The 23,978-nt window shown below is 47.2% G+C and overlaps 5 protein-coding genes across 6 annotated transcripts; 1 reads left to right on the plus strand and 4 right to left on the minus strand.

Annotated features, from left to right (window-relative positions):
• Positions 1-536: 536 nt before the first annotated feature.
• On the plus strand, positions 537-3,166 carry LOC117843867 (glycolate oxidase 1). Its single transcript, XM_034724610.2, has 10 exons — positions 537-694; positions 802-976; positions 1,211-1,335; positions 1,461-1,507; positions 1,631-1,708; positions 1,819-1,943; positions 2,106-2,172; positions 2,249-2,381; positions 2,474-2,679; positions 2,761-3,166. The coding sequence occupies exons 2-10, from the start codon at positions 840-842 to the stop codon at positions 2,947-2,949; spliced, it is 1,107 nt and encodes a 368-aa protein (XP_034580501.2). The 5' UTR covers positions 537-694; positions 802-839; the 3' UTR covers positions 2,950-3,166.
• On the minus strand, positions 3,066-5,773 carry LOC117843869 (protein TIFY 5). The gene is made up of 2 exons (XM_034724613.2): positions 5,051-5,773; positions 3,066-3,721 (listed from the first exon to the last, which is right to left on the minus strand). Exons 1-2 carry the CDS (start codon positions 5,336-5,338, stop codon positions 3,386-3,388), a joined length of 624 nt encoding a protein of 207 aa, XP_034580504.1. The 5' UTR covers positions 5,339-5,773; the 3' UTR covers positions 3,066-3,385.
• Positions 5,774-10,331: 4,558 nt separating this feature from the next.
• Positions 10,332-14,128, minus strand: LOC117844572 (uncharacterized). Its single transcript, XM_034725285.2, has 5 exons — positions 13,490-14,128; positions 13,145-13,262; positions 12,970-13,062; positions 12,473-12,676; positions 10,332-10,954 (listed from the first exon to the last, which is right to left on the minus strand). Exons 1-5 carry the CDS (start codon positions 13,783-13,785, stop codon positions 10,694-10,696), a joined length of 972 nt encoding a protein of 323 aa, XP_034581176.1. The 5' UTR covers positions 13,786-14,128; the 3' UTR covers positions 10,332-10,693.
• Positions 14,129-14,712: 584 nt separating this feature from the next.
• On the minus strand, positions 14,713-17,084 carry LOC117844570 (F-box/kelch-repeat protein At1g30090). Of its 2 annotated transcripts, none has more exons than XM_034725284.2 (2): positions 16,777-17,084; positions 14,713-16,487 (listed from the first exon to the last, which is right to left on the minus strand). In XM_034725284.2, exon 2 carries the CDS (start codon positions 16,351-16,353, stop codon positions 15,127-15,129), a length of 1,227 nt encoding a protein of 408 aa, XP_034581175.1. In that variant the 5' UTR covers positions 16,354-16,487; positions 16,777-17,084; the 3' UTR covers positions 14,713-15,126. The 2 variants fall into 2 exon arrangements, with proteins under 2 accessions (XP_034581175.1, XP_034581174.1); XM_034725283.2 differs by having other exon boundaries at positions 16,719-17,084.
• A 5,418-nt stretch (positions 17,085-22,502) lies between these two features.
• On the minus strand, positions 22,503-23,564 carry LOC117845749 (uncharacterized). The gene has a single exon (XM_072291754.1). The coding sequence runs from the start codon at positions 23,331-23,333 to the stop codon at positions 22,788-22,790; it is 546 nt and encodes a 181-aa protein (XP_072147855.1). The 5' UTR covers positions 23,334-23,564; the 3' UTR covers positions 22,503-22,787.
• Between the last annotated feature and the right edge of the window lie 414 nt (positions 23,565-23,978).

The following is a 23,978-nucleotide window of genomic DNA, read 5'->3' on the forward strand; positions in this document are numbered from 1 at the left end:
AAGACTGGAATTCTTATCCATGAACTTGGTCGATATTTGTGCCTTTAGGCAATTCTTTGCTGAATCATGTCAGTTGCCCGGCAAAAAAACTGACAGCAGCCCAAAAGATAGCTGCAACGGTGAGGTCACAGACGAAGAATTCCTGTATTTATTTTCTTACTTATTTTATGGATTGTCACGTGACCTACGGTTGATCAGCATCATCTTGGCCGTCCCTTGCCAATAATCTAACCGTAAGCTGACAGAGTGCCACGTAGGAAGCAGGCACGCTTCTGATAAACCCTGAAAACAAACTGCTGCAGTTGTCTTATCTTGAACAAGACGTAAAAGCATTCTGAAAAGAGAGAGATCCTGAAAGCCGGGAGCATTTTTTTGTGACAAGGAGAAGAGATAAACCTGCCGAAAATTTTGGTTTCAGAAATAAGTCCTCTGTTTTCCTGGGGACGGGACGCGAGCAGCCGCGGTGCAGAAGCGGATGAGGAAGCAGTGTAGGAGAGCCACCCTCTCTCTCTCTCTCTCTACAACTCCACGGAAATAATTCTGGTTGCTTTGTCCCTACGTGCAGCAGCTCCAAGACTGACGACCTCATCTCTAGCATTACTCTCATCCCCACCGCACCTCCATTTCTTGCTCCTCCTGCTCTCTCAGACCCCCTGTACCTGCAGGGGACAGGCAGCCACAGCCTACTGCAAAGGTAAGACAAATCCATCACCGTCTTCAGCAGATGAATCGCTTGTACAAACTTTGGATATGTCTAGGTGAATTCTTGGCTCAGTAACAGTCCGGTTCCGTGCCACGCAGCGGAAGAAGAGTTGAGGTTTCGCGAGGTTCCTGCCAAGATGGAGATCACCAATGTCATGGAGTACCAGGCCATCGCCAAGCAGAAGCTGCCCAAGATGGCGTACGACTACTACGCGTCGGGCGCCGAGGACGAGTGGACGCTGAATGAGAACAGGGAGGCCTTCTCAAGGATCCTGTGAGCTCCTCCATCTCCCTTACCGACTTTGCCGTGCGTGTTTTCTGCTTGTGATTGCAATTTGCGATCCTAGTCATCATGCTTCAGTACGTCTAGGCCAGTTCTGCTCATCGATATCAGGCTCGACTACCCCTTTAATTTCCGTGAAATCTAACTTGTCTGTTTTTCTGGGATTCAAGAGCTCGATGCCCATCATGATTTCTCTGTTATAAACTCTGTTTTTTTTTTGGCCAGGTTCCGCCCACGCATACTGATCGATGTGTCCAAGATTGACATGACCACAACTGTGCTGGGATTCAAGATCTCGATGCCCATCATGGTTGCTCCTACTGCCTTTCAGAAGATGGCTCACCCAGATGGTATGTCACAGTGATATTTCATTTTCTCTTGGTCGATTCATTCAGCTGTATGCTCCACACAACAGCATAACATGTTCACTACTATCGTCGAGCTGAAATTGGCATCTTTTCATCCTGCTTTTCAGGAGAGTTGGCGACCGCACGCGCCGCATCTGCAGCAAACACCGTAATGGTCGGTGAGATGTTCCCGTGGCTTGCAATAGAATTTCACGATAAACTGCACACAATAGCAGAGCTATGTAGCTATGGCTCATGAGACTGACGAAATGAACCTTCATGGCCTGTTCATTTTCAGACACTGTCGTCCTGGGCTACTTCAAGTGTTGAGGAGGTTGCCTCGACTGGACCGGGGATCCGCTTCTTCCAGCTCTATGTAAGCCACACTGACACTGCACTGATACTAGCATACTTAAGCACCTTCCTTCACTAGAGTAACCACTTAACTTACCAATAGTATTGCATTATTGCCATGAATCTTTGTAGGTCTACAAGGACAGGAAGGTGGTGGAGCAGCTTGTGAGGAGAGCTGAAAGGGCTGGATTCAAGGCCATCGCGCTTACTGTCGACACTCCGCGCCTTGGTCGCAGGGAAGCTGACATCAAGAACAGGTGAGCTGGCTTTACAGATAGATCTATTCACCTCACCTCAAAACAGCTGCACAGGGCTGGTGATGGTATTAGCCTACAATGTGCAGAAACAAGAATGAAAAATATTCATTTGTCAGATTTTTCTTCAGACAAGTAAGCTGATTGTGGCTGCTGTTGCTGCAGATTTGTTCTGCCACCCAACCTGACGCTCAAGAACTTCGAGGGCCTGGACCTCGGCAAGATGGACCAGGTAAACTGAGCAGAGCTCAAGGTTTTTAGAGCTTCCTTATGGCTACATTCTCATGGAACCTGTGTGTTCTGTGCAGGCTGCTGATTCAGGGCTGGCTTCGTATGTGGCCGGGCAAATCGACCGCACCCTGAGCTGGAAGGACGTCAAGTGGCTGCAGACCATCACCACGCTGCCGATCCTCGTCAAGGGAGTCGTCACTGCAGAAGACAGTAGGCCCTCTCTCATCCCTGAACAAGTTCAGAAATTGATCGAAACGCATGGTGGTTCAGTACTGAACTGACGTCGCGGACTGGCATTGCAGCGAGGCTGGCGGTGGAGAACGGCGCGGCGGGGATCATCGTGTCCAACCACGGCGCGCGCCAGCTGGACTACGTGCCGGCGACGATCACCGCGCTGGAGGAGGTAGTCAAGGCGGCCCGCGGGCAGCTCCCCGTCTTCCTTGACGGCGGCGTCCGCCGCGGTACTGACGTCTTCAAGGCGCTCGCCCTCGGCGCCGCCGGAATCTTCGTGAGTACCCCGATCCCGATCCGATCCATGCATATATTAGCTAGCCGTCTGAGTTGCTCTGCTGATCGGTGACCGCCGCAGGTCGGGAGGCCGGTGGTGTTCTCACTGGCAGCGGCGGGCGAGGCCGGCGTGTCCAACGTGCTCAAGATGCTGCGGGACGAGTTCGAGCTCACCATGGCGCTCAGCGGCTGCACCTGCCTCGCCGACATCACCCGCAACCACATCATCACCGAATCTGACAAGCGCACCGTCATGCCGTCGCGCTTGTAAATACCTAGCATACTACGCCGCCCTCGCGCGAGGCTCGCCGTTCGTCCTCGCCGCCGGCCGCTATTGGGATTATGCATGCACGCATGCTCGATGATAGTATAATTTTGGACCGCGTATATGTTTGCTTCAAGGGATCGATTACTGTACCGTAAAATTAAATCTTACAGGTTACATGGACTGTAGTATTTGATCACAAAATGTTTCCTCCATACCATCATTCTGTGCGTGCCTATACATCTAGCTGTGTGACGAAGAACAAATTAAACAGCAATTCGCCTTCAAAAACGAAGCAGAACAGAACAACAAACCCCAATGAAATTCAAATCATATCCCAACGAACTAGCATATATGTACTGCGATCGCTATAATGCACGCCCCTCATGTCAAGAAAACTGAAATAAAAGAGAGCCCTTTCATTCATCTAGGAGTCTGTTGGTCAGTGTCTCATGATCGCCTGAGCATGCCTGCCGCCGGCGTAGGGCGGCGCGACGGCGCCGCCCGCCCTGGCCTTGCGCTTCTGCAGGAACAGCTGCAGCGACCGCTTCATGGACAGCCCCGAGACCACCTGCTGGTCGATCACCGGCGCGGCGGCCACGGCGGCGAAGCCCTGCCGGGAACTGGAAGGACCCGCAGCCGGCGCCACCTCCGCCGGTCTCACGTGGGCGCTGCTACTGCTGCCGCTGTCCTGCAGGTGGCGGTGCTGCTGCCGGTGGTGGTCCGCCGCCGCCGCCATGATCATCTCCTCGTTCGCCATGGATATGATCGCCCTCGCCTGCGCCAATCAATAGAATAGTAATTAGCAGTGGCAATAACACAAGTTTTCACTGCGCGTTAGAGATCACCTTTTTATATACAAGCATGTAAAAAAAACAGCAAAAACGATGAAGACGTGCGTACGTGCTCTTGCTGAAATTGACGTGCATACTGTATTCGCGAATCGCGATAACTGACTCGATTGTCGGAGTCAAAAAGGCGCTGCTTTTTTCCCCCTGTCTGTGTTGGTTCTGTGCGAGTTCGTCGTCGCGTCGTTTGCGTGTGTTTGCGTGTGTGTGTGGAGACGGAGACGACGACGGTGAGAAGACGAGGACAAGGTTTTGGGAGGAGGCCGAGTCTGAGACGGCGAGGCGTTTACAGGAGTTGATCGTCGCAGCGCATGCAGCAGCAGCGTGCTGAATTGACGTGCGCGTAGGTCAACTGCTGCGCATCTACCAGCTGATGACGATGCTTTCTTCCCTAGCTGTCCCCTCCATGTAGCGCAGCACGCACGTGCGGAAATTGCTTCGTGGGAACTTTCAACGTAACCGTATCCCTGTATGGAAGATTCGGACCCAGCAATGACTGAGACCCCGGAGAGTCGGAGTCAAATTAACACGCAGTACTGCTATTTCGTTTTGATCGAACTAGCACGCGTGGTACTTTAAACAGGTAGAGTTTTTTCTTTGTGTGTACATGTATGTATCTCAAGTGTTTTCTGAGAATAAAGCGATTAATTCCTTTTGTACTATGATGATATTTTTTTTAGGTCTTTGGAAAGAGTACCGGTTGATACAAATTAAGAAACAAAAACCAACTTTTGCTTAACAAAACCAAATAGAACTTGCAATAATAATCCACAACTCCTTCCGTTCCAAATTATAATTCATTTTGGCTATTCCAGCGACATAACTTTTGCTATGTATCTAGACTTATTATATATCTAGGCGTATCAAAATCTATGTATCTAAAAAAGCTAAAACGAATTGTAATTTGGGGTGAAGGATAAACAGCAAAAGAAAAAGATGTAGTAAACTCTAGTTTCTTGTCAATCAGGATTGTACTATATGACCAGGTGTACCGATTTGATTCTAGCTGGTTGCCTACTAGGTCAATACACCAAATGAAAAGCGTAGTATATGGCCTTTTATTTTGAGGTAATAAGGTGCCAACTATGGGAGATTGGAGGATCTAGGAACAAATCATGCCACGCGTGATGCATCAGGTAGCATGAAGAAAGCTGCCGTACGCAATTGCCAAACAGATTTCCTCCTACAAACTGATACATCGCTGGAACAAAAATCATGCTCGGTATACGTAATTAATGGGGCATCAGTTGATGAATTACCTGGACCTCGGTGACGTCGACGGCGCACACCCGGCCGTTGTAGAAGATGGTCATGTTCCTCCTGCCCTCCGCCGCCGCGGCCTGATGCCGTTCCTCCTCGGCCACCGCCACAGGCGCCGCCGGCGGAACGCTGGTACTGTCCCCTGTCCTCAGCCGCAGGCTGAGCTCGACCCCGCCGCCGCCGCTACTCCCGTCGCTCTCATCACCGCTGTCTCCTCCCTTGCCACCAGAACGACGACGCCACCGCCGCCCCGCTCCGGCGGCGACTTCCCTCCTGCCCTCCTCCATTGCTAGCAAGCTAGCCGGCCTCTTGACTCCAGCCGCCACTTCTGCTAGTCTTCTTCTACCTCTCCCCTCGGCCGCTCCCTTCAACTCGTCGTCTTTCTTCCTCTGGCGCCGTGGTGGGCTGGCCCGCGTATATGTACTCAATCCTCTCCCTGTCGACTCCGCCTCTACCAAAGTGTGTGCGCGCGCGGGCGGCGTGGTTTGGTCCCGGGCTCCCGGCGCGCACGTGGAGAATGCGCGAGGGAGACGAGACGAGACGAGACGGGGTGGTGGAGAAGAAGAGAGAAACGGCGCGGCGGTGGCTGCTGGCTGCTGGCTGGCCGAGGCCGACTACTAGTAGTAGTGGGGTGCGGCGCCTTTATTTTGGTCTAGCATTTTCCCTCGTTGCTCCTACAGCTTTACTTTGCCCGTTTCAACGTGCTCCAAACTCTGGTTTTTTGCCTGCTCCGTTTGTCTAAACCACACACACTAATCGAAATCAAAGACTTGACCCCCCCCCCCCCCCCCCCCCCCCCCCCCCCCCCCCCCCCCCCCCCCCCCCATCTCTTTCTCTAATATCTCCCCTAATTGAAAACGTGTGCTTAATTTTTGTCTCTCTTTAGTTCCTCTCAGATCAATCACTCACGCACAACTCATAGCAATTAATCCTACTTTTTTTTCTTCATTGTCGGCATGTTTTTTTCTTTTCCCCCACTTTTCAGTGGCGCGTTGCTGTCTTCTGTATGCTGCGTTGCTGTCTTCTGTATGCTGGTTGGTTTGTAACAGGCACGTGCTTCTATATTTCTTTTCAAGGGGAAAAAAGTAGTACATGCAGATGTTTCTCAGTACTCTTTCTTTTCACCGTCAATCACGTTTAGACTGCCGGTGAGGCCCATTTTAACTAAGAGCACTCTCTAATTAATTACTTCCTTGGTTCCAAATCGTAGGTCGTTTTAAGGTTTTTTAGATTCATAGATATTATTATACATCAGTGTATGTCTAGATGTATAATAATATTTATGAATCTAGAAAAGTCAAAACGAGGGAGTAATTAATTAATTTGTCTTCCCTCCAATTTCAACTGCTGCCCGGCTGATGCGTTAGTGTCGTCGTCGTGGAATCTGATGCCTTTGAAATCCGGCTTGCAACTCCGTCACTGCAACAAGTCAATTTATGCAGAAGTAGCAATAAAACTACTTATAAATTACTTAAAAGATGTTGACTCCACCCACGCCACGAGGATCGTATCGAAAGTGAGAGATTGTTACCTCACCTTGCTCAAAAGCAAAAGGGTCCTTGGTTGCATTGAAAATTTGAAATGGGTTCGATCTCATGCACCGACGAGTTTGAGAGAAAAAAAAATCTTGTGGGGTTGTGGTGGCTGGTGCACCACGCTTCGGCTCTCTTATAGTTCTCAAACGTGTAGGAATAGCAAGACTTATTTGGACATACACCTTGTCATTATTGTCTTCGATGTGAGCTGGTCAACTGTCGAGCTTGAGACTTGTAAAAGAAGATGTCACCTAGTAGCTGCTGGCTAGGACGAAAACCCCAGCAATATGATTTAAGATTATACGAGTCATCCTCTTCAAGAATCTTTACCAAGGTAGTGATCAAGGGTTTTGTAGTTTAACTTGAAGATTCATCGGTAATATGCAAAAAAAAAATCGGTAACAAGAATCCCATCCAATAATTCCCAACAAAATAAACAATAGCAATAGGCTGGCCACTAAACGTGTAGAAATTTATTTTGTTTTGTCCGTCTTGATTTTTTTTTACGAAACTAATGTAGACACCCACAGAAATACATACTCAGCCTTACGAATGGCTACGATACACCACGTCCTAGGCGTGAAGAATACACAGGTTGAATCAAAATGACACCGGTCAAATTGGACATATTTTCCTTGTACCAAAGAGAGATTCATCAACTCTTGGTTTGAGAAAATGAAAGGCTGTTATGAAAATGAAAGGGACGATCGTTTTTCCAAGCGCCACGTAGTAAAAGGCTGGTACGTTCATGATGGAGCCTCCTGATCAACTCTTTTGGTTTGAGATTTCTCAGATTCCGTCGGCGTGATCAAAGAAGCACGTGCACATACCCATTTCGCGAAAACCGAGTTCCTATACCAATTCTATTTAGGCGATCAAATCTCTGCAGAGATCTCAAGATTTTTATTTGCTATTATTTTTTAATTAGTCAATATTATCTTAGTAAGTACGTGTTAAAAGACTGCAATACTTTTCCTGATAGAATCTCTTTTAGTCCTTTCAACCGCCAAGTTGTCCACGGTGAATCAAAGAGGGGGGAAAATAGGCATGTGTCTTTCCGAGTTAGGTCATGAAACAGCACTAAAGAAGGTTAATTCAGTCAGACTTCTTGCACTGTGTGGAAATAAAACCTAACATTGTGAGATGGTCTCAAATAGTAAGCAAATTGTCCATTAATTCGGCTTTTTAATAATATGATAGTTGAAAGTCACAAAAGATAATGCATTTCTATTTTTTTTGCTGAGGAAATATAATACATTGTAACTTTATTATTTTTGTACCATCAATTTAAATAATATTGTAGTAGTACGTACTGAAAGTAAAATTAAGGAAGTTTGGACACACTGGACACAAGATTATGAATTTTCGAACAGTTAGGGTAGCACAACAATGTAATTTGGCTAATTTAGCCTCTGACCCACAACAACTTCACAGAGGTGACAAGAAAAGTAGAGAAGGTCGACTAGCCAACAAAATGAAACAAATGCACATACTATTGAGAATTGGGAAAAGTGGCGAATATTTGAAATGGTCCTACTTTCTTTTTGGTTGTTTATGCTCCAGTGCTTTAATATATATAGCCACGTGCGTGTATATATATGCTTCAAATATTTTTTGAATGTTCTAGAAACAAACTTTTGCTTCAATGATCTTAATCCTGCAGTTTACTAACAATAATCTTAAAAGACATGTTTAGAACAGTATTGTTATTTGATCGCAATAATTTCTCGGTCATAACCGTGCAAAGTTGACTGTGGAATAATTTGAGATTTTTTTTGGGTTTTGTTGGCCTTGAACGAGACATGTGCGATTCATGCATATGCATCCTCATTTCCACGTGGAAAATCAAGGAATAATCCAAGTCCTAACAAAAGTCTGGGCGTACAACTTGTGTACAAATCCTGTATATCTTAAGATTTTTATTTTACTTGTGTACAACTTTAGTATTTAGTACATGTCAGGAAGCTGCAATTGTTTTCTTGATAGAATATTATAATGTCCTTAATTTTTTAAACAGGGAATTCGTCCATGCATGCATGGTGAATCCATAGAGAGAGACATAAAGGTAAGCACACATGTGCCTTTTGAATTGGGAGACGTTGGCCAGTAGTTAGGTCAAGAAACAGCACAGAAAGATTGATCAGACATTGGACTTCTTAAATCTGTGGTCCAAACATTGTATTCACGGTAAACAAAAATTATAGTTTTTAGGAAATACAGTTAATAAAGAAATCCTTTTTAAAAAAAACTTTATCAAATAGCCTATCTGTTTTCACGATATTACATTACATAAAAGGATTTTTTTTTTGAAGTACTTCATGCATCCCGGTTGTAGTCGCCATATCATTTTGGTGACCAATTTAAACAGTAGGGATGGTATTGATAGTGCATTAAGATATGTGCAAAATGAGAGTATTAACAGTACTTCAAAGTTTAATAAAAAGTACGTACGTACAAACTTGTTTTGAAAAATACTTTTCTAATCTAATTTTCAGGCTACTCGAAAAAGAAGAATCTAATTTTGAGGAGATCGACCTAGTACTACACACTTTGTATGTAACTTTGTAAAAATGGAAACTAAAGCAAACATGGCAAATGCCATATATATCTCATTGATATTCATATAGAACAATAAAAGTAACCATCGATTTATTAGTAGATGTGTGCAGGAGGCACTCCCATGGGCATGTCAGATATCCTTATATAATTGAAAAAAAAACATATGGCTTTTTGTAAAAGCTTTAAGGGAAAAAGAAGAAAGATCGCAGCTGAAATTGAATAAAGATACAGACACACTTTGACAGTTGAGAAAAAGTAGCGGGCATTTTGAGACAATGCTCTAATATCTACACGTGCGTGTACACGTACATGCATCTTTTTTGAATGTTCCTGACCAGGGGCTTTGTGACATTTTCTCACGAGAATCAAACACAACTTCACTAGGCGCAATCATAACAATTTAAACAATAGCGCACTAATTTACTCGTAATTCCGCAAATTATAAGGGTGTTAAACAATTATTTCTTCGGTCTGATTTCTGGAAGGAGAGGTAGCACGTTCTGCATCCGCATGATGTGACTTTGACGGAAAGGAAATTGAAGTCGTATCTCAGGGATGGGCAATTGGGCTTTGTCCGCACGCCACTACGTACTCACCTCGCTGCTCTCACGCTTTCTTTCTCCCAGCACGTGCAAAATGAGGCACAAGCATGGGAGCCACGTGTTAGTTACTTATACTTCCGTCAGTTAGTTACTAGTACTCGCCAACTTGTCGGCCCATGTCGCAGCACGCGGCACGCAAGCACTAGGGCCCTACACGCAAGCACGCAGGTTCATTAACGTGCTAATTCAAACGGTTTCCGTGCGATTAAATCCAAACACGAAAGTAAATCCGTGTGAATCGCTCCGACAAAATTTCAGTGGGCAGAGAGAACAGCTTTGAGCTGTGAACCACTGCCGCAAAGTCCACAACTGTCATGTTCAGAAGATTCAGAACGAAACCTTTTTGAGGATGAACAGCATCGTATCCCCACGGAGGAACAGCATGTCGGATGTTAGGCAGCACGTATGAATGAATGAAATATCCTAATTAATTGACATATAATTATACGATGGAAAAGGAATTAGATGATGCAATCTTCAAAAGGAAAATACATAGACAGAGAGAAAGGAGATGCAAAGCTTCTCCAAGTACAGAAGTTTGACTGATAATTCAAGATAGCAGGCAGGAGTCTTTCCTGGCCGGCTGCTAAGAATCAGGCACTTTATATAGCTGGAAGCAATCAGGCACATGTACATTTTGAAACTGCAGACTAAACATGTACTGCTTGCACATTCCATAGGGATGCAAGAAACAAGACTGAAAATTTGGTCAAAAACTAGATGGACACACTGAAGAAAATGTTTCTTTTCAGGAAAACATGTCACAAGTGTTCTCTTCTTCTTTAATAGTGAGCATGAAAGGGACAATGTCAATTATCGCGCGCTCGCAACTTGCGGTGTCGGCTGACGCATCAATCAAATCAAATGATGATGATTGATGATACAGGGTGAGGGTGGGGGGCATCAGACGGTACTGCGATACACAAAATGGAATATCTTTGCACTGTCACGACCATGGCCACTGAGCATCCCTCCAAACGCACCACCTCTTCATGATGTTCTCGTCGTCCTTGTTATCTGGATGGTTGGAGATTTCACACGTCTTGTCGGTGCTGCTGCTTCTTTGGTTGTTCGCCTTCTGTTTCTGAAGGAAGCTGCAAGAGGAACGGAGCTCGAGATCACGCTTCAGTGCTTCATCCCTGTAACTCATGTTCAGATACCTGGGATGGTCCAGGAATTTGACGTTCTTCAGCCAAAGTCTGAGGGCCTGGACAATAGCAGCAGAGCACCAGTGAGATTAACCAGAAAACAGCACTAAGAAACGAGATGAATATTGTAGCAGCAGCCCATGTGCAAAGTATGCAACTTTCTGAAAGAATCAATTCTAAATACAACCGAGATGCTGATGATGACATGTCAGCCAGCGCAGGTCGCGATTGCCATGGTCATCAGTTATAACTTATCGGTTGGTGACAATATATCAGCAAATGAAATGCCATATGTTCACTTCAACTTTGCTAAAATCTCGTCTACTTGAAAAGTTTAATAGTATAATACCCAGAAGGGAAATTTTCTGAACTATTAGCAGTTCATAGCATCGTATAATGTGATTCAAGTAGATGTGTCATCTCCTAAACTGTGAACCTTTGTTGAAGCAAAAGAGAAACTTCGATGAGAATAGCAAGCACAAATTGAGGAGTCTAATGGATTGTACGCAGGTGAGCTGATATCAGGATTCATGAAAGCATAAATGCATAGTGGCCTGTCTTTCTCAATAATGGGGTATGTGAGAGGAGAGACTAAAGCACATGTAGAACCTTAAATCGCCAATGAAATCATGGTTTATTTGCTCGTCAGAAGCTAAAATTGTATTTTGGCAAGAACACTTACAACGAAAAAAGCTTGGAGGGAGGGAGTAGATGCATATGAGACAAAAAAGAATATTTGGGACATGGTTTTCAAGTACTATGTACTAGCAGGAATTCTCTTAAACCTTGTCTGTTGAAGAGCTCTTAAGTAAAAGCTACACGATTCTGTAACTAAACATGAAGGTTTTCCTATCTTCTTCAGGGCACGTTCAAGTTAGGCTAGTTTCAACTATTCTATATGGTAGCCTTTCAGATTTATCAGCTCTGCAAGGTGCAATGCATCTGGTCAAGATATGAATGCTATCACCAGAAATGGAGTAAAGAACACTACCTGAGGGATTAATAAACTAATAAAATTATGCTGGAGTGCTACCAGGACATGATATCCCGGTTCCATTTCCTGTGCACGTGGGATGTTAGCGTGAGGCGCGAGCATGACTGGTACAAGAATTGTGACATTGTGTCTTCGAGCTGTAATATGCTGTGCCATCCTGTTTTTTTTTTAAAAAAAAGAATAACCCCTAACAGAGCACTGTTATTCTATTTCATAACTCGAAACTGCACTAGTTGCCAGTGTCCATCTTAAAAAGTTCAAAACCACTGATACTGATCTGACTCACAGTGCTTTGAACATGAATACAATGACGAAGCCCATAAAAAAATCCTAGAAACTTTCTCAATATCTCCAACTCTAGACTTATCGTAGGCTAACATAAACTCGATGAATAATCACTATGATATGCTTGTTGGTTCAACCACCATGACAGATTATTCATAAACCAACAAACAGGGAAGAAGAATAAAAAAGAATAGACACCAAATTTATCTCATTTTTTTTATATCTATTAATATCTATCAATACGAAAATGCAACCATAAACACAACCACAGAAAGGGTAGAATGCATAGGATTCTTACCTCCCAGTATATCCATGCAGCAACTTTGTGTGGCATCAGCCAGAAGAAGGTTGCCAGCCTCAAAGAATTACTTGTGTGTCCAACTAATTTGGCGTGCAGAGCTGCAGTGAAATAGTTCCCAAGTGTTGGATGCTGAACTGATATGACAACATAAAGGCTATCCCCAGGGGCGTCAGCACGAATACTCCAGTTGCCGAGCATATCCTACAACTCATGCCAACAAAAAGAAACCCATTAAGAGGTGCGCAAAAGAATTTATAATGAGCTCCCTTAAGCAAGTGAATTGAGCAAAGTAAACTTTCTGGCTGCAATTATATCAGTTTTGCCATAAACTGCCCGTCGGGCTTTCCTCTATATTAATATAGCAGCAGCCCTCCTGCTGGCTCATTTAAAAAAAAAAGTTTTGCCATAAACTGATCTGAATACACTGTCTGAAATCTGAATACAGAAGGCACATTCTTTTTAGCTGGATCATTGATTCTTAAGTGAGGTCATACCATAAAGGGGCTGACATGCAAGGGCTTCGCTACAAGATCAGAGTCCGGTTGGAAGGTAAACATCACCCTCTCACCCCAGGGAGTGTTTGTGACCTGACACCAATATCGAGAGATTATTGCAGTGCAAATAATTTTACATAACCCAATCAAGATAAATCCTATACACTGATCTCACTTCAGCAATGCACATCCTGAGCTCTCCATCTTGTCCCTGTCCTGCTGAATTGTAGCAGTAGTAAATGCTTAGCGGGTTCTGCTCGTACCCCACGCTCTTGGGGATTGTCAGGAGACGCCTTCAGCAAGAACAGAACAATGCGAGTCAGCGGCCATACATTTCCACAAGGGAAGATTTTTTTTAAATATGATGAAACGCTCTGCCTTTTGCAATGGTACAATAAATTGGCGAATTCTACAGGAGAAAATGGCTCTCCTTTGTATTTTTAGAGCACGAAAGGAGCGATTTTTACAAGTAATGAGCGAAATTTTCGCTCAGAAACAGCAGCTGAGAGGAGGGACTCACACGGGGCCGGAGGTGGAGGCGATGCGGCGCGTCTCGTCGGCGGAGAGGTGGTCCGGGAGTGGCAGGCGGTCGAGGTCGACGAGCGCGTAGCGCACGGGGTACTCGAAAGCGTGCGCCGCCGGGCGCCGGCGGGAGTGCCGGACGCGGCCCTCATAGAGCCTCGTGGCGCCGGCGGCGGACCCACCGCCGGAGTCATGGCGGTGCTGGAAGAGGAGGCGGAGGAAGAGGAGGAGGGATTGGAAGGCGGAGGTGACGAGGGTAGCGGCCAAGGAGGCGAGCAGGTAGAGCGCCTCCATGGACGACCCTTCCTGAAACAGGCCTTGCTTCGACAGAGATTCACTTTGGAAACTGGAATCTTTTTAAATTCTCTATTTTTTTAATTTGAAGAAAAATCTTCATGGTTACTAGTACTTGTATTTTCCTGAAAATTCGTTATCAGCATGAACTAAGTTACTGATTGGTAAATCATTGCAGTGAAAGTGGTAGTAATTTTCTCTTTTGGTAGCTGATCCGTGAAGATATCCTGTCTGACTTGATTGATGCTCGCCCCAGACCACAAGAGCCCATTTGGATTAGAGTTTGGTACTGTATCCGGTTCTTGGATGGCTCCGCTCCACGTCTCCAACTGCATCCATCTGTGGTCATACCAGTCATGTGGATAACAGGATAAGCACCCCTGTTTCAGATAGAAAAGAAATAGCAAAAGCGTGATAATCGAATCTGCTCCCCTTTTTACCCTTGGAGAAGTAGCACACTTACCTTTATCTGGCTAAAAGGCATCCAAATAGATACCCAAAGAGAAATAAGAAATCTGCAATTGCAAACTTTTCAGAAACCGTTGCTATGTTTTTTTGAGATGCGCAGAATGATATAGACGCGGAAAATGAAGGAATCAATAACTTTTAGCTCCGAATTCTGATCACAAAAACAGCTTACGTTTTCCATGAGTGATTGTCTAATTAACATTTCACAAAAACAGTTATGCAATGTACTGTAAGTCTGCGAGTAATTTTATTAGAGCCTTCCATCTGGTTCAGAGGAAGAACTGGTTACAAGCACGTATCAGTTTGTGGACCAAGCAATGCAAGGTGCAGGTCAGAACTGAATCATCATTTTTTTTTTGAGGGCAACTGAAGCATCATACTTGCAGAGTTGAGGAAAGCAGTATTACGTCATAACGACATCAGTGCACAACGATGGCAGAGTGAAATAGACGTGTAAAATGAAGGAATCAACAGCTTGCTAACTGCAATAAGCACATTTATGCAATGTACTGCAATCTGCAAGTAATTTATAGAGAGAGACTCGTTACAAGTGCAGTTATGCTATCAGTTTGTCAACAAAGCAAAACGCATTTGGCACAATGCATTCAGCAAACAATTCTGACCAATATAAAGACCCACAGAGAAATAGAACAACTTACTGTTCATGAACTGACAAGCACCTACTTATAAAGTCCCTCGGTTTTGAAGAAACTCGATTTATTTCTTGACAGGTATAGAATACAACAGCTCCAGATCATAGAGATCTGACTGGGAAAGAGCCTACTATACAGAACACCCCAGTTGCACAGCTCAAAGGGGCAGTTTAAACAGTTGATCGATCATAGTACCGGAGAAGGTGGCTCAAAAGATGAATTAAGCATGCAGAATCTGGCTGCTTGAAGGTGTCAGATCACTGAATTCCTTGGGAACATCCACATCTTGCCAACAAACGGAGTAGCTTGAACTCCTGTTACGAGAATTGCCGCCACCAGCAGGCTGCTTGTCAACATGCCCAATGGCTACATGGAGACCTCGGCCGACGACAACTATCCTGCTGTCCAGACAACTGACCGAGAAGGGCTTCATAATCCGCTCGGGCATCGGAGGACCACTGACCGAGTCCCATGAATCCGTCTCCGGATCATAGATCTTAACCTTCATCCTCTCATACTCTGAAATCACAAACAGACGCCCGTCAATGACCACACTCTGCCCTGTCCAACCTTCCCTCATCCCGACCGGCATCGCCTCCCACTGGTTGATCTTTGGGTCATAGATCTGCCCTCTCGGCGACGAGAAGAACGGCCACGCGCATCCTTCAGTGACATACAGCCTACCACTGATCACAGCTGAATCAGATGAAGCCATGTTTATGCCCATACTAGCGATCGGCTGCCAAACGCCCTTGTCCGGATCAAGAACCTCGGCCGAATTGAGCTCAAACTGGTTGGTGCTGTAGCCTCCGGCGACATAGACCCGGCCATCAATGACGCCGCCGGCGAAGAAGGAGCGGGCGGCGAGCATCCGGGTCACGACGGTCCACCTGTTCCTGTAGACGTCGTACCTGAGCACGAGGTGGAGCGGGCAGTCCATGTCGGAGACGAGGCCGCCGCAGACGAGGAGCGCGCCGTCGCCGGGGACGGCGACGCAGCCGAAGCCGCGCGGGCAGGCCCGGTCCCGGCACGGCATGGCCGGGATGGCGTGCCAGGCGAGGTGGCCGAGGTCGAGCACCTTCCACTGGATCTTCCCCGTGCAGCGGTGGAAGGCGAGGGTGAAGAGCCAGGGGGACCGGAGGCCCAGCGCCCGCCGCTGGGAGAAGAACCGGGCCTTGTCGGCGAGGAGGTGGTGCCAGCGGCGGCACACGAGGCGGCAGGCGCCGTGCGCCGCGACGGGGAGGCGGAGGAGGCAGGTCAGCGCGGCGTCGTCGGGGAGGCCCGGGATCAGCGGCGTGTCCCAGACCGGCTGCTGCGGGTCCTCCGGGGGCGGCGGCGGCGCGGGGGTGTTGGTGGTGGCGAGGCGGAACTTGGGCGTGAGCGCCATCTGCGCGTCGCCGAGCTTGTGGACGGGGGCGTTGTGGGAGGAGACCCGGACGCGGCGCATGCTCCGCCGGGTTGCTGCTGCTGCGCCGGCGAGGAATTCAGCTGGCTTGTTCTTGTTCCTGCGTGCGCGAAGAAGATCCCCCCACACAATTCCTTGCCCTTCCGGAGGATTCAATCGCCGGGGAATCGAGCAGCCTGGTAGACCAAGAAGTGGCAAGAAATCAACCACCCTCCTCAGCAGAACCGGCCTGGTAGGTAAGTTCGTCTTCCTCCCCAATTCAGTTCACCCTCGATCTCAACCAGCTCGAGGGAGGGCACAGGGCAACTAACTACTACCAAGAACCCTCCCTCTTCTCCTACCACGGCAAGGAAGGAACAGCGGCAGACGGGTGGATTCCGGAAAGAAGGGGAAGGAATTGAACTGACCTGAACCTCGCCGGCTTGGAATCTCTCAGATGCCCTTCTCTCGGAGACAAGACCTCACCTCAGCTCAGCTCGCGGCCATTGGTTTCGGGTGTTGGATTCGGCGAAGCAGCTGACGCCGTCGTTCCAACCACCGCCACCAGCCCAGCGAGCGACGCCGGAACCAGATAGAGGAAGGGGAAGGGTGAGGTCAAAGCAGGCAATTAATAGGGTCGGCCTGGCAGTGGCAGTGGCAGCTCACTCACCAGTCACCACACCAGCAGCTTCAACTCGGTGGCCGGGCCCCACAATCCCGTCTCCCAATCTCCATTTTTCTCTGCCACATTTTTTGGTCGTGGATGCGAGGAGAACGAAGCACGTGACGCCATGCCATCCATCCTCGTCCTGGTATTCCTTTTTTCCCCCCTTCAGTAATTAGCTTTTGCAACACCGGATTCGTGTTAGGTGATTAGCGAGGGGTTTGGTGAGGCTACCTAATCGGCAATCACCGAGGTGATTAGCGAGGGAAGGGGACACGCCCGCTGACCGCGACGGCTTGCATTGGACACACACGGAACGGGGAGAGAGAGATAAGGGAGATGGTCGTTGGCTCGTTGCGCTACCAACCAAACTCCTGCCGTGCCTCCAGTGGCTGGAACAAATCTGAAACCCAGTTCTAAAGGATAAAAAAACAAGTGTGGGTGACGTGTGATGATCTGCACGACAAGCAGGTCCCTCTTTCTTAACATTGCCCTCTACACCTCCGTCTACGACGTATTTCCGTCGTTTATAAGACAGATATATAACGTTTATGGCAAGTTATAGGTACACCTTTCTTCCTCTTCTTCTTTTTTAACTTTCTCTCAGCAACAAGCCAACAACAGTGCCATGAGGATTTGGTGTGTCTCATTATGAAGCTCTCTGTGAGGGTGAATGGGCATCTCTCGGAGGTCTTCTCTCCGTCACGTGGAATTCGTCAAGGTGATCCGATGTCTCCTTACCTGTTCCTCGTGTGCTGCGCTGAAGGCTTGTCGTCTCTCCTCAAGTACACAGGTCCTCAGTTTCTTGCGAAGGGAATAACACCCGCTAAAGTTGCCTATCACATCGGATGTTTACATACTAATTAGGAGTATTAAATATAAGTTAATTATAAAATTAATTGCACAGATGGAGTCTAATTCGCGAGACGAATCTATTAAGCCTAATTACTTCATGATTTGATAATGTGGTGCTATTTGCTAATGATGGAGCAATTAGGCTTAATAGATTCGTCTCGCGAATTAGCTCGGGATTTTGCAATTAGTTTTATAATTAGTTCATATTTAGTCCTTCTAATTAGCATCCGAACATCCAATATGATACTGCTAAAGTTTAGCACCTAGTATCAAACTTAGAGTGCGGATCCACGCACCATGGATTTCCCATTTGTTATTTGCCGATGATTATATTGTCTGATATTTACCCAGGCCACAACTCGAGGTGGACAAAGGCTGATGGATATTCTTGAAAGATATCAGCGAGGGCGCTACTGGCGCTGTTGTGAGAAGGGCAGATGGCTCATTCCTGAGGGGAATGGCAAAATAGTTGCCCTCGGTAGCATCTGCACTGGCGGCGGAAGCAGAAGCCTGTCGTGATGGAGTTCGCCTTTTACAGGATGGTGTTCGTGGAGGGGTTATATTGGAAACGGATTCACATCGCGCTCTGGAAGGACCGCAGCAACCACAGATCGGAGAGTGCAACGATTCTGCGTGAGATTCAGGAACTTTCAACATGGTTCATGCTAAGCGATCGGCTAATGTTGCCGCCCATATTTGTGGTAAGCATGCTAGTTCTAGTACTCCTGATGTTTGGATAGAGAACCCCCTACCTTCTTGTTGCGACCTCCACAAGAGGATTGTAATCTGGATTCTGAATGAATGAAGAAGCTAGTTCCACCCCCCCCCCCCCCCCCCCCCCCCCCCACCCCAAAATTAAGAAAAAAAAACTACTCTCCTCCCCATAAGGTGAGACCTTCTCCAGCTGATTTTACGTGGGGCTGTGTTAAAAATTGATAATCTTGGGCTGCTTCTGAAAAAGAGGAGGAAAGGAAGCTGGGCCAGCCTAACAAAGAAGAGAAAACGGACCGGAAACACGGAGCTGGGCTTGAACATTTTTTAATGGTGTGCCAATGAGATCAAATGGCCAATCCAGTACAGGCCACTAGATTTTTGTTGTGAAAATCAGACCACCAACTTTTGTGGTACTCATTGTTAGCCTCATTCTCAGGTCAGGGCCCAAAAGGCTTAAAATTAGCATATTTTGCAAGTAGTTGGTCCAGTCCAAACCAATTTGCGAGGTCGACGGCGTCTCAGCACGTACCCTCCCAGGGACGCAACACGTGCCCCCATCCTGGGAACCCACGATGTCCGCTGTTCTGCCTCTGGGACGACGGATGGGTGGGGCCGAGCTGGGTGGTCCGCCTCTGGGCTCCACGCCTCCGTCGCCGTCCGCTGTCTCGTCGTCTGACAACCTCCTTGTTCTTGGCGCATGTTGACAACCTCTCTCTCTTGTTGCAAAGTCTTTTGTTCCTTTGTCTGGAGCACGAATAGTGAGCTCCACTGAACCGGGAGCAACTGACAACAAACAGCTGGCCGTGAGCCGTCTCATTCGTTCCTATATAAAAAAAAGTTACTACAGATCGACGGCTTAGCTGAGACAAGAACATTCCAACTTAGGGGGTGTTTAGTTCCCTTTGCTTATTTTTAAGCAAGTGTCACATCAATGTTTAGATACTAATTAGGAGTATTAAATGTAGGCTATTTACAAAACTCATTACATAAGTGGAGGCTAAACAGCGAAACGAACCTATTAAGCCTAATTAATCCATCATTAGCAAATATTTACTGTAGCAACACATTGTCAAATCATGGACTAATTAGGCTTAATAGATTCGTCTCGCCGTTTAGCCTCCACTTATGTAATGGATTTTGTAAATAGTCTACGTTTAATACTCCTAATTAGTATCTAAACATTCGATGTGACGGGTGCTTAAAAATAAGCAAACCAACCAAACCAGGCCTTAGGGCCTGTTTGATACACCTCACTTATGTACTAAAGTTTAGTCCATTTTATCCATAAAACTCCAAACACCCTTGCTTACGGGGACTATACCTAAGAATGACCAAATAAGCCACCAAGGGGTTGCTTATGGGGGCTAAAGTGTACCCTGCACATATCCTACCCTCATTAATTGCCTGTCTGTTACCCTCTTTCCCCCTCGCACCCCTCCGCACGATTGCACCCACCTGTCCCCGCCGCCGCCGCACCCTCCGCCCTCTCGCCGGCGACCCCGCTCCGCCGCCACGCCACTGCTTCTCCTCCCGGAACTCCTGCCCGGCCTCCTCCCACTCGACCCCCGCCGCCATCGCCCCCACCGCCGCCCGGCCCCGGCCACCAACGTCGTGGCCCCCGCTCGGTGCCTGCCGCCCTCCCGCTCGGTCCCCGCTGCCATCGTCCCTCCCCCCGACGCCGTCGCCCGCGCTCCAGGTCAAGGCCCACGCCGCACTGCATCGGGAGGAGCCCGCCAACCTCCCCGTAGATCATGTCCGTGGCGGAGAAGGCGCCACGTCCCCCGCCCGGCAACCTCCCCGCAGATCGTGTCCGTGGTGGAGAAGGCGCCGCGTCCCCCGCCCACCAACCTCCCCGTGGACGCCACTCCGGCGGTCTTCTCTTTGCCACGGCGCGCTCGTTTCTAGGAGGAGGGGAAAAGGGCAGGGGCAGAGGGCTAATGTGGTCATTGTTCAAGTCATTTAATGTTGTTTAGTCCTACATCCAAATAGGAGGATTAAACTTTAGTCCCTAAAAATAAACAAGTTTAGTCCCTAAGAATAAGCAAGGTGGAACCAAACAGACCATCGCCGTCGCACAAGACAACTACCACTAACTTGATTTTGTCGTATGCTAGCTAGCACACGCACAGGTGACCTATTGTTTCTTTAAAAAAGAAAGAAAGAAAAAGAAGTGCGCCTTCTGTCAGATCTATGTACTGGAATTATCATAACCTTTAGAATGTTTTACAGAGCTAGGAACATTATTCACAATTGATACTGTTAGATTTGTCTCGAAATAAAATCTCATAGAAAAGGGACAAAAATCCTCCTCCGTACACTGTCGAAACATGCAAATGATTAAATTGTGTAGGCCCGACACCACGTGGCTCCACCCCGAAGCTTGTTGCCATGGACGTGCAGGCAGCATCTATCACATGCGCCGTACGTGCCTCGCTCCGTCGTCGTCTTGCCCACGCGGCTCCCCTATGCTTTGTGCACACTCAAATTTACCCTATAGATTAGTGGAAATTAAGCTTAATCTCTCTCCAATAACTCTATTAAATCTATAAGTTGGCCCTCTGCAATCTGTGTCTGGCTCGCCCCTGCCTGCTCATTCCTGTCATCTTTTGGCAACAATTATCACGTGCAATAACACAGTCTTATTAACAGTCATGTTACCTATATATGATTACACCGCGAAATACCAACGTGGCCTAAATTGTGCCTAAGCTCGATCGACCTATGCTTTTAGGCATGAAATTGTAAGTACTCCCTCCATTCTTATTTTTTTTTTAAAATGGCGTTTAAGGACAAATATCATACAAGTAAGGAATAGCATCGGGCACCAAAAAGTAACTTACGTTTTCTTGCTTGTTTTGGTCGGTAATTGCTTTCCCGTTAACATGTTAACACCAAGCGCATGCAGTAAACTTTTGCCGCGAACCAAGATATTTGACAATATATATAATTTCACTCTGTGAACTCATTTTGAATGGTAGCGCACACCAAAACACTGAGGAGTTTAAATGTAAAAGGATGCACGAAGCAAGCGAGGGTAGTTAAATGGGGATCCGTGGTACTTTTACTACAAGCTTCTCTAGTGAGGAAGGCATAGGATGAGTCGATTCTAATGCTGGAGTATACATCGAGTAGGAGAGGGAGAATAGTCGATTCAATGTTTTGCACCGACTCATAGCAAATAAAAGAAGAATATGACCGATCAACACCCTTTGCTCCTAGAGGCAACAACATCTTTCACCTCGATCACATCTCTGTTTGTGGGTCCATATCACTGGCAGCTCACACTAAAAAGGAACCTCAGCATACACGGTCTGGCTTTTCAGCGTGAACCGGTGCAACCACTGCTATGCCCTACGATCCGTTACTCAAACGTTATCTATTTGAGCCCTGCGTCTAGTGCCACACCAGGACACCTCAATCCAAGCAAATCTCCAGAGTATCTGGCGATCGAGCACCTACATTTTTCTTGTCGCATTCAATCGTCCGGGAAGCCTTTTCTCCTCACAAACAGTCACATGTAAGCCAGTCACTGAATCACTGCTGCTATTTAACCCCTGTGCTATGTGCATGCAATCCAACCTCGTAAAATTTTATTCATCCGTCCTGTTTTTACACTGTCCCTGTTTTCAGTATTATTGCTCCCGGCGGGTTTTTAATTATACAGCCTCTAGGACAAGTTAATACTCTTTTTTAAACTAATTAATTTATCCTAAACATTATATATATTTAAAACTAGAATGTAGACTTTCTTATTGTTTTTACCTTATGGCGTATGCTTTTTTTTAAAAAAAAGATGTTTACAAATATAAATCTAGGCTTGTAAAATTTATGTAAACTGTTCAACGTCAGAGGTAGATATACAACTTTCATGTACTGCAAGATCTGCAAAAGGTTTTCCTTTCTCCGGAAAAAGGAAACATGAGCAACATAGAATATGAGCTTCCACACCGAAGCGAGAACAATTAACTACAAACAGTCATCAGCACTTAAACGAATAATGCACAGCAGGAATATATTACATACCTTTGGATCCAAGTTCCCTTCGAATTAATGTTTTGTACTAGTAGTAGTTACTGACAAATTATCCCCTCATAAGCAAATTAGAATGATTATCCAAATCAAGCTTATTTGGGGTGAAACGGCTTGAGAGGTAGTGAATTGAAGCAAGGTAGTACAGAGCTGGATAATACGGGTAGCCAAGCAAGCAAGAAGATTGATTTTAACTTTATGATGAGCCTGCTCAAGGTGCATGCGTCGCCAAGATCTAGATTCGCAGCTCGAGGTCGAGCTCCTCGTCGCCGGAGCTGGACGGCGGCGGCGCGGTGCTCTCCGGTGGGGCGGAGACGTGGGAGGTCCTCCTCCAGTTGAGCATCCCTACCGTGCCACCGCGCCCCGCGCCAGCGGTGGAAGGGCCGGCTGCCCCCTCCACCGCCGGGAGCAGCACGTGGCCCGCGTAGAGCGGCGAGCTGCGGTCCGGCGCCTCAAGCTTGACGCCGGCGGGGAGCTCCGCGGCGGCGACACCGTGCGAGGCGATCGGGACAGAAGCCCCGGCGGCGGCGGCGTGGTGGCCGTAGACGTAGGGGTTCCAGTCGGCGGCGGCGCGGTCCTTCCTGTGCGCGTTCTGGTGGCCCCCGAGCGCCTGCGACTTGAGGAACTTCTTGTTGCAGAAGAGGCAAGGGAACAGACGCACCTGCTTCCCGGCGACGTACGCCGTCGGCTGCGGCGCCACCTCGTCCAGCTCCTCACGGCGTCCGGCGGCCTCCGGCGCGAGGGCCAGGGACAGGTCCAGCCCCGGCTCCTGCTGCTCCATGTCAACGCAAAGCTGCCGTGCTAACTGCTCCGGGAAGGCAGGAAGCACACCTCACTCTAGCTGTAGTACGTACGAGCAAAGAGATTAAAATTGTGGTCAGTCCCTACCCGCGACCAATCGTGCTTGGTTTTGCTAAAACTGGGGATGGCGGCGGCGAAGTGTATGTCCAGAAATGGGAGAAGCTAGGACGAATGGGAGGGACGCATTGCTAGGACTTGAGGTGAGTGATGGCCTGATGGGTCGGGCACACGCTGTCGTTTTGGTAGCAGTGGATACAAAGTCCCCTAAAACTAAGATAGTGTTTGGTTCGTGCTAAGGTAATGTAAACGTAAAGGGAATCAAATTACAGTGTATTTAGAGGTGGAATAGGTGATTGCCCTCTTTGTTTGGTTGCACTCTGGTAACGTAATCAGATTACTGTGTGGGTGCTATATCTGATTACGGTGGGGGAGGAGGGGTAACAAGCTTGTATAGATATTATTTAGGTAAGGGATTCGATTACAGTGTCAATTGATTACAAACCACCGCAACCAAACATATGTAATGGGATTCGTTACCTTCAGTAATCAGATTACGTTACATTTGAGCCAACCAAACACTACCTAAAAGCCATAAGGGTGATCAAGTAAATATATAGGCTGAAGG

Source organism: Setaria viridis, chromosome 2 (assembly GCF_005286985.2).
Source record: "Setaria viridis chromosome 2, Setaria_viridis_v4.0, whole genome shotgun sequence".
Classification (NCBI taxonomy): Eukaryota; Viridiplantae; Streptophyta; class Magnoliopsida; order Poales; family Poaceae; genus Setaria; species Setaria viridis.

Bases quoted from the DNA above. Each gene is read 5' to 3' on its own strand.
- LOC117844570 (XM_034725284.2), bottom strand. From the start codon at position 16,353: ATGCGCCGCGTCCGGGTCTCCTCCCACAACGCCCCCGTCCACAAGCTC.
- LOC117845749 (XM_072291754.1), bottom strand. From the start codon at position 23,333: ATGGAGCAGCAGGAGCCGGGGCTGGACCTGTCCCTGGCCCTCGCGCCG.
- LOC117843869 (XM_034724613.2), bottom strand. From the start codon at position 5,338: ATGGAGGAGGGCAGGAGGGAAGTCGCCGCCGGAGCGGGGCGGCGGTGG. The intron at 3,722-5,050 runs GTAATTCATCAA...TGATTGGCGCAG, and splicing joins TCGACGTCACCGAGGTCCAG to GCGAGGGCGATCATATCCAT.
- LOC117843867 (XM_034724610.2), top strand. From the start codon at position 840: ATGGAGATCACCAATGTCATGGAGTACCAGGCCATCGCCAAGCAGAAG. The intron at 1,944-2,105 runs GTGAGCTGGCTT...CTGTTGCTGCAG, and splicing joins GAAGCTGACATCAAGAACAG to ATTTGTTCTGCCACCCAACC. The intron at 2,680-2,760 runs GTGAGTACCCCG...TGACCGCCGCAG, and splicing joins TCGGCGCCGCCGGAATCTTC to GTCGGGAGGCCGGTGGTGTT.
- LOC117844572 (XM_034725285.2), bottom strand. From the start codon at position 13,785: ATGGAGGCGCTCTACCTGCTCGCCTCCTTGGCCGCTACCCTCGTCACC. The intron at 13,263-13,489 runs GTGAGTCCCTCC...TTCTTGCTGAAG, and splicing joins GCCTCCACCTCCGGCCCCGT to GCGTCTCCTGACAATCCCCA. The intron at 13,063-13,144 runs GTGAGATCAGTG...TATTGGTGTCAG, and splicing joins TCAGGATGTGCATTGCTGAA to GTCACAAACACTCCCTGGGG.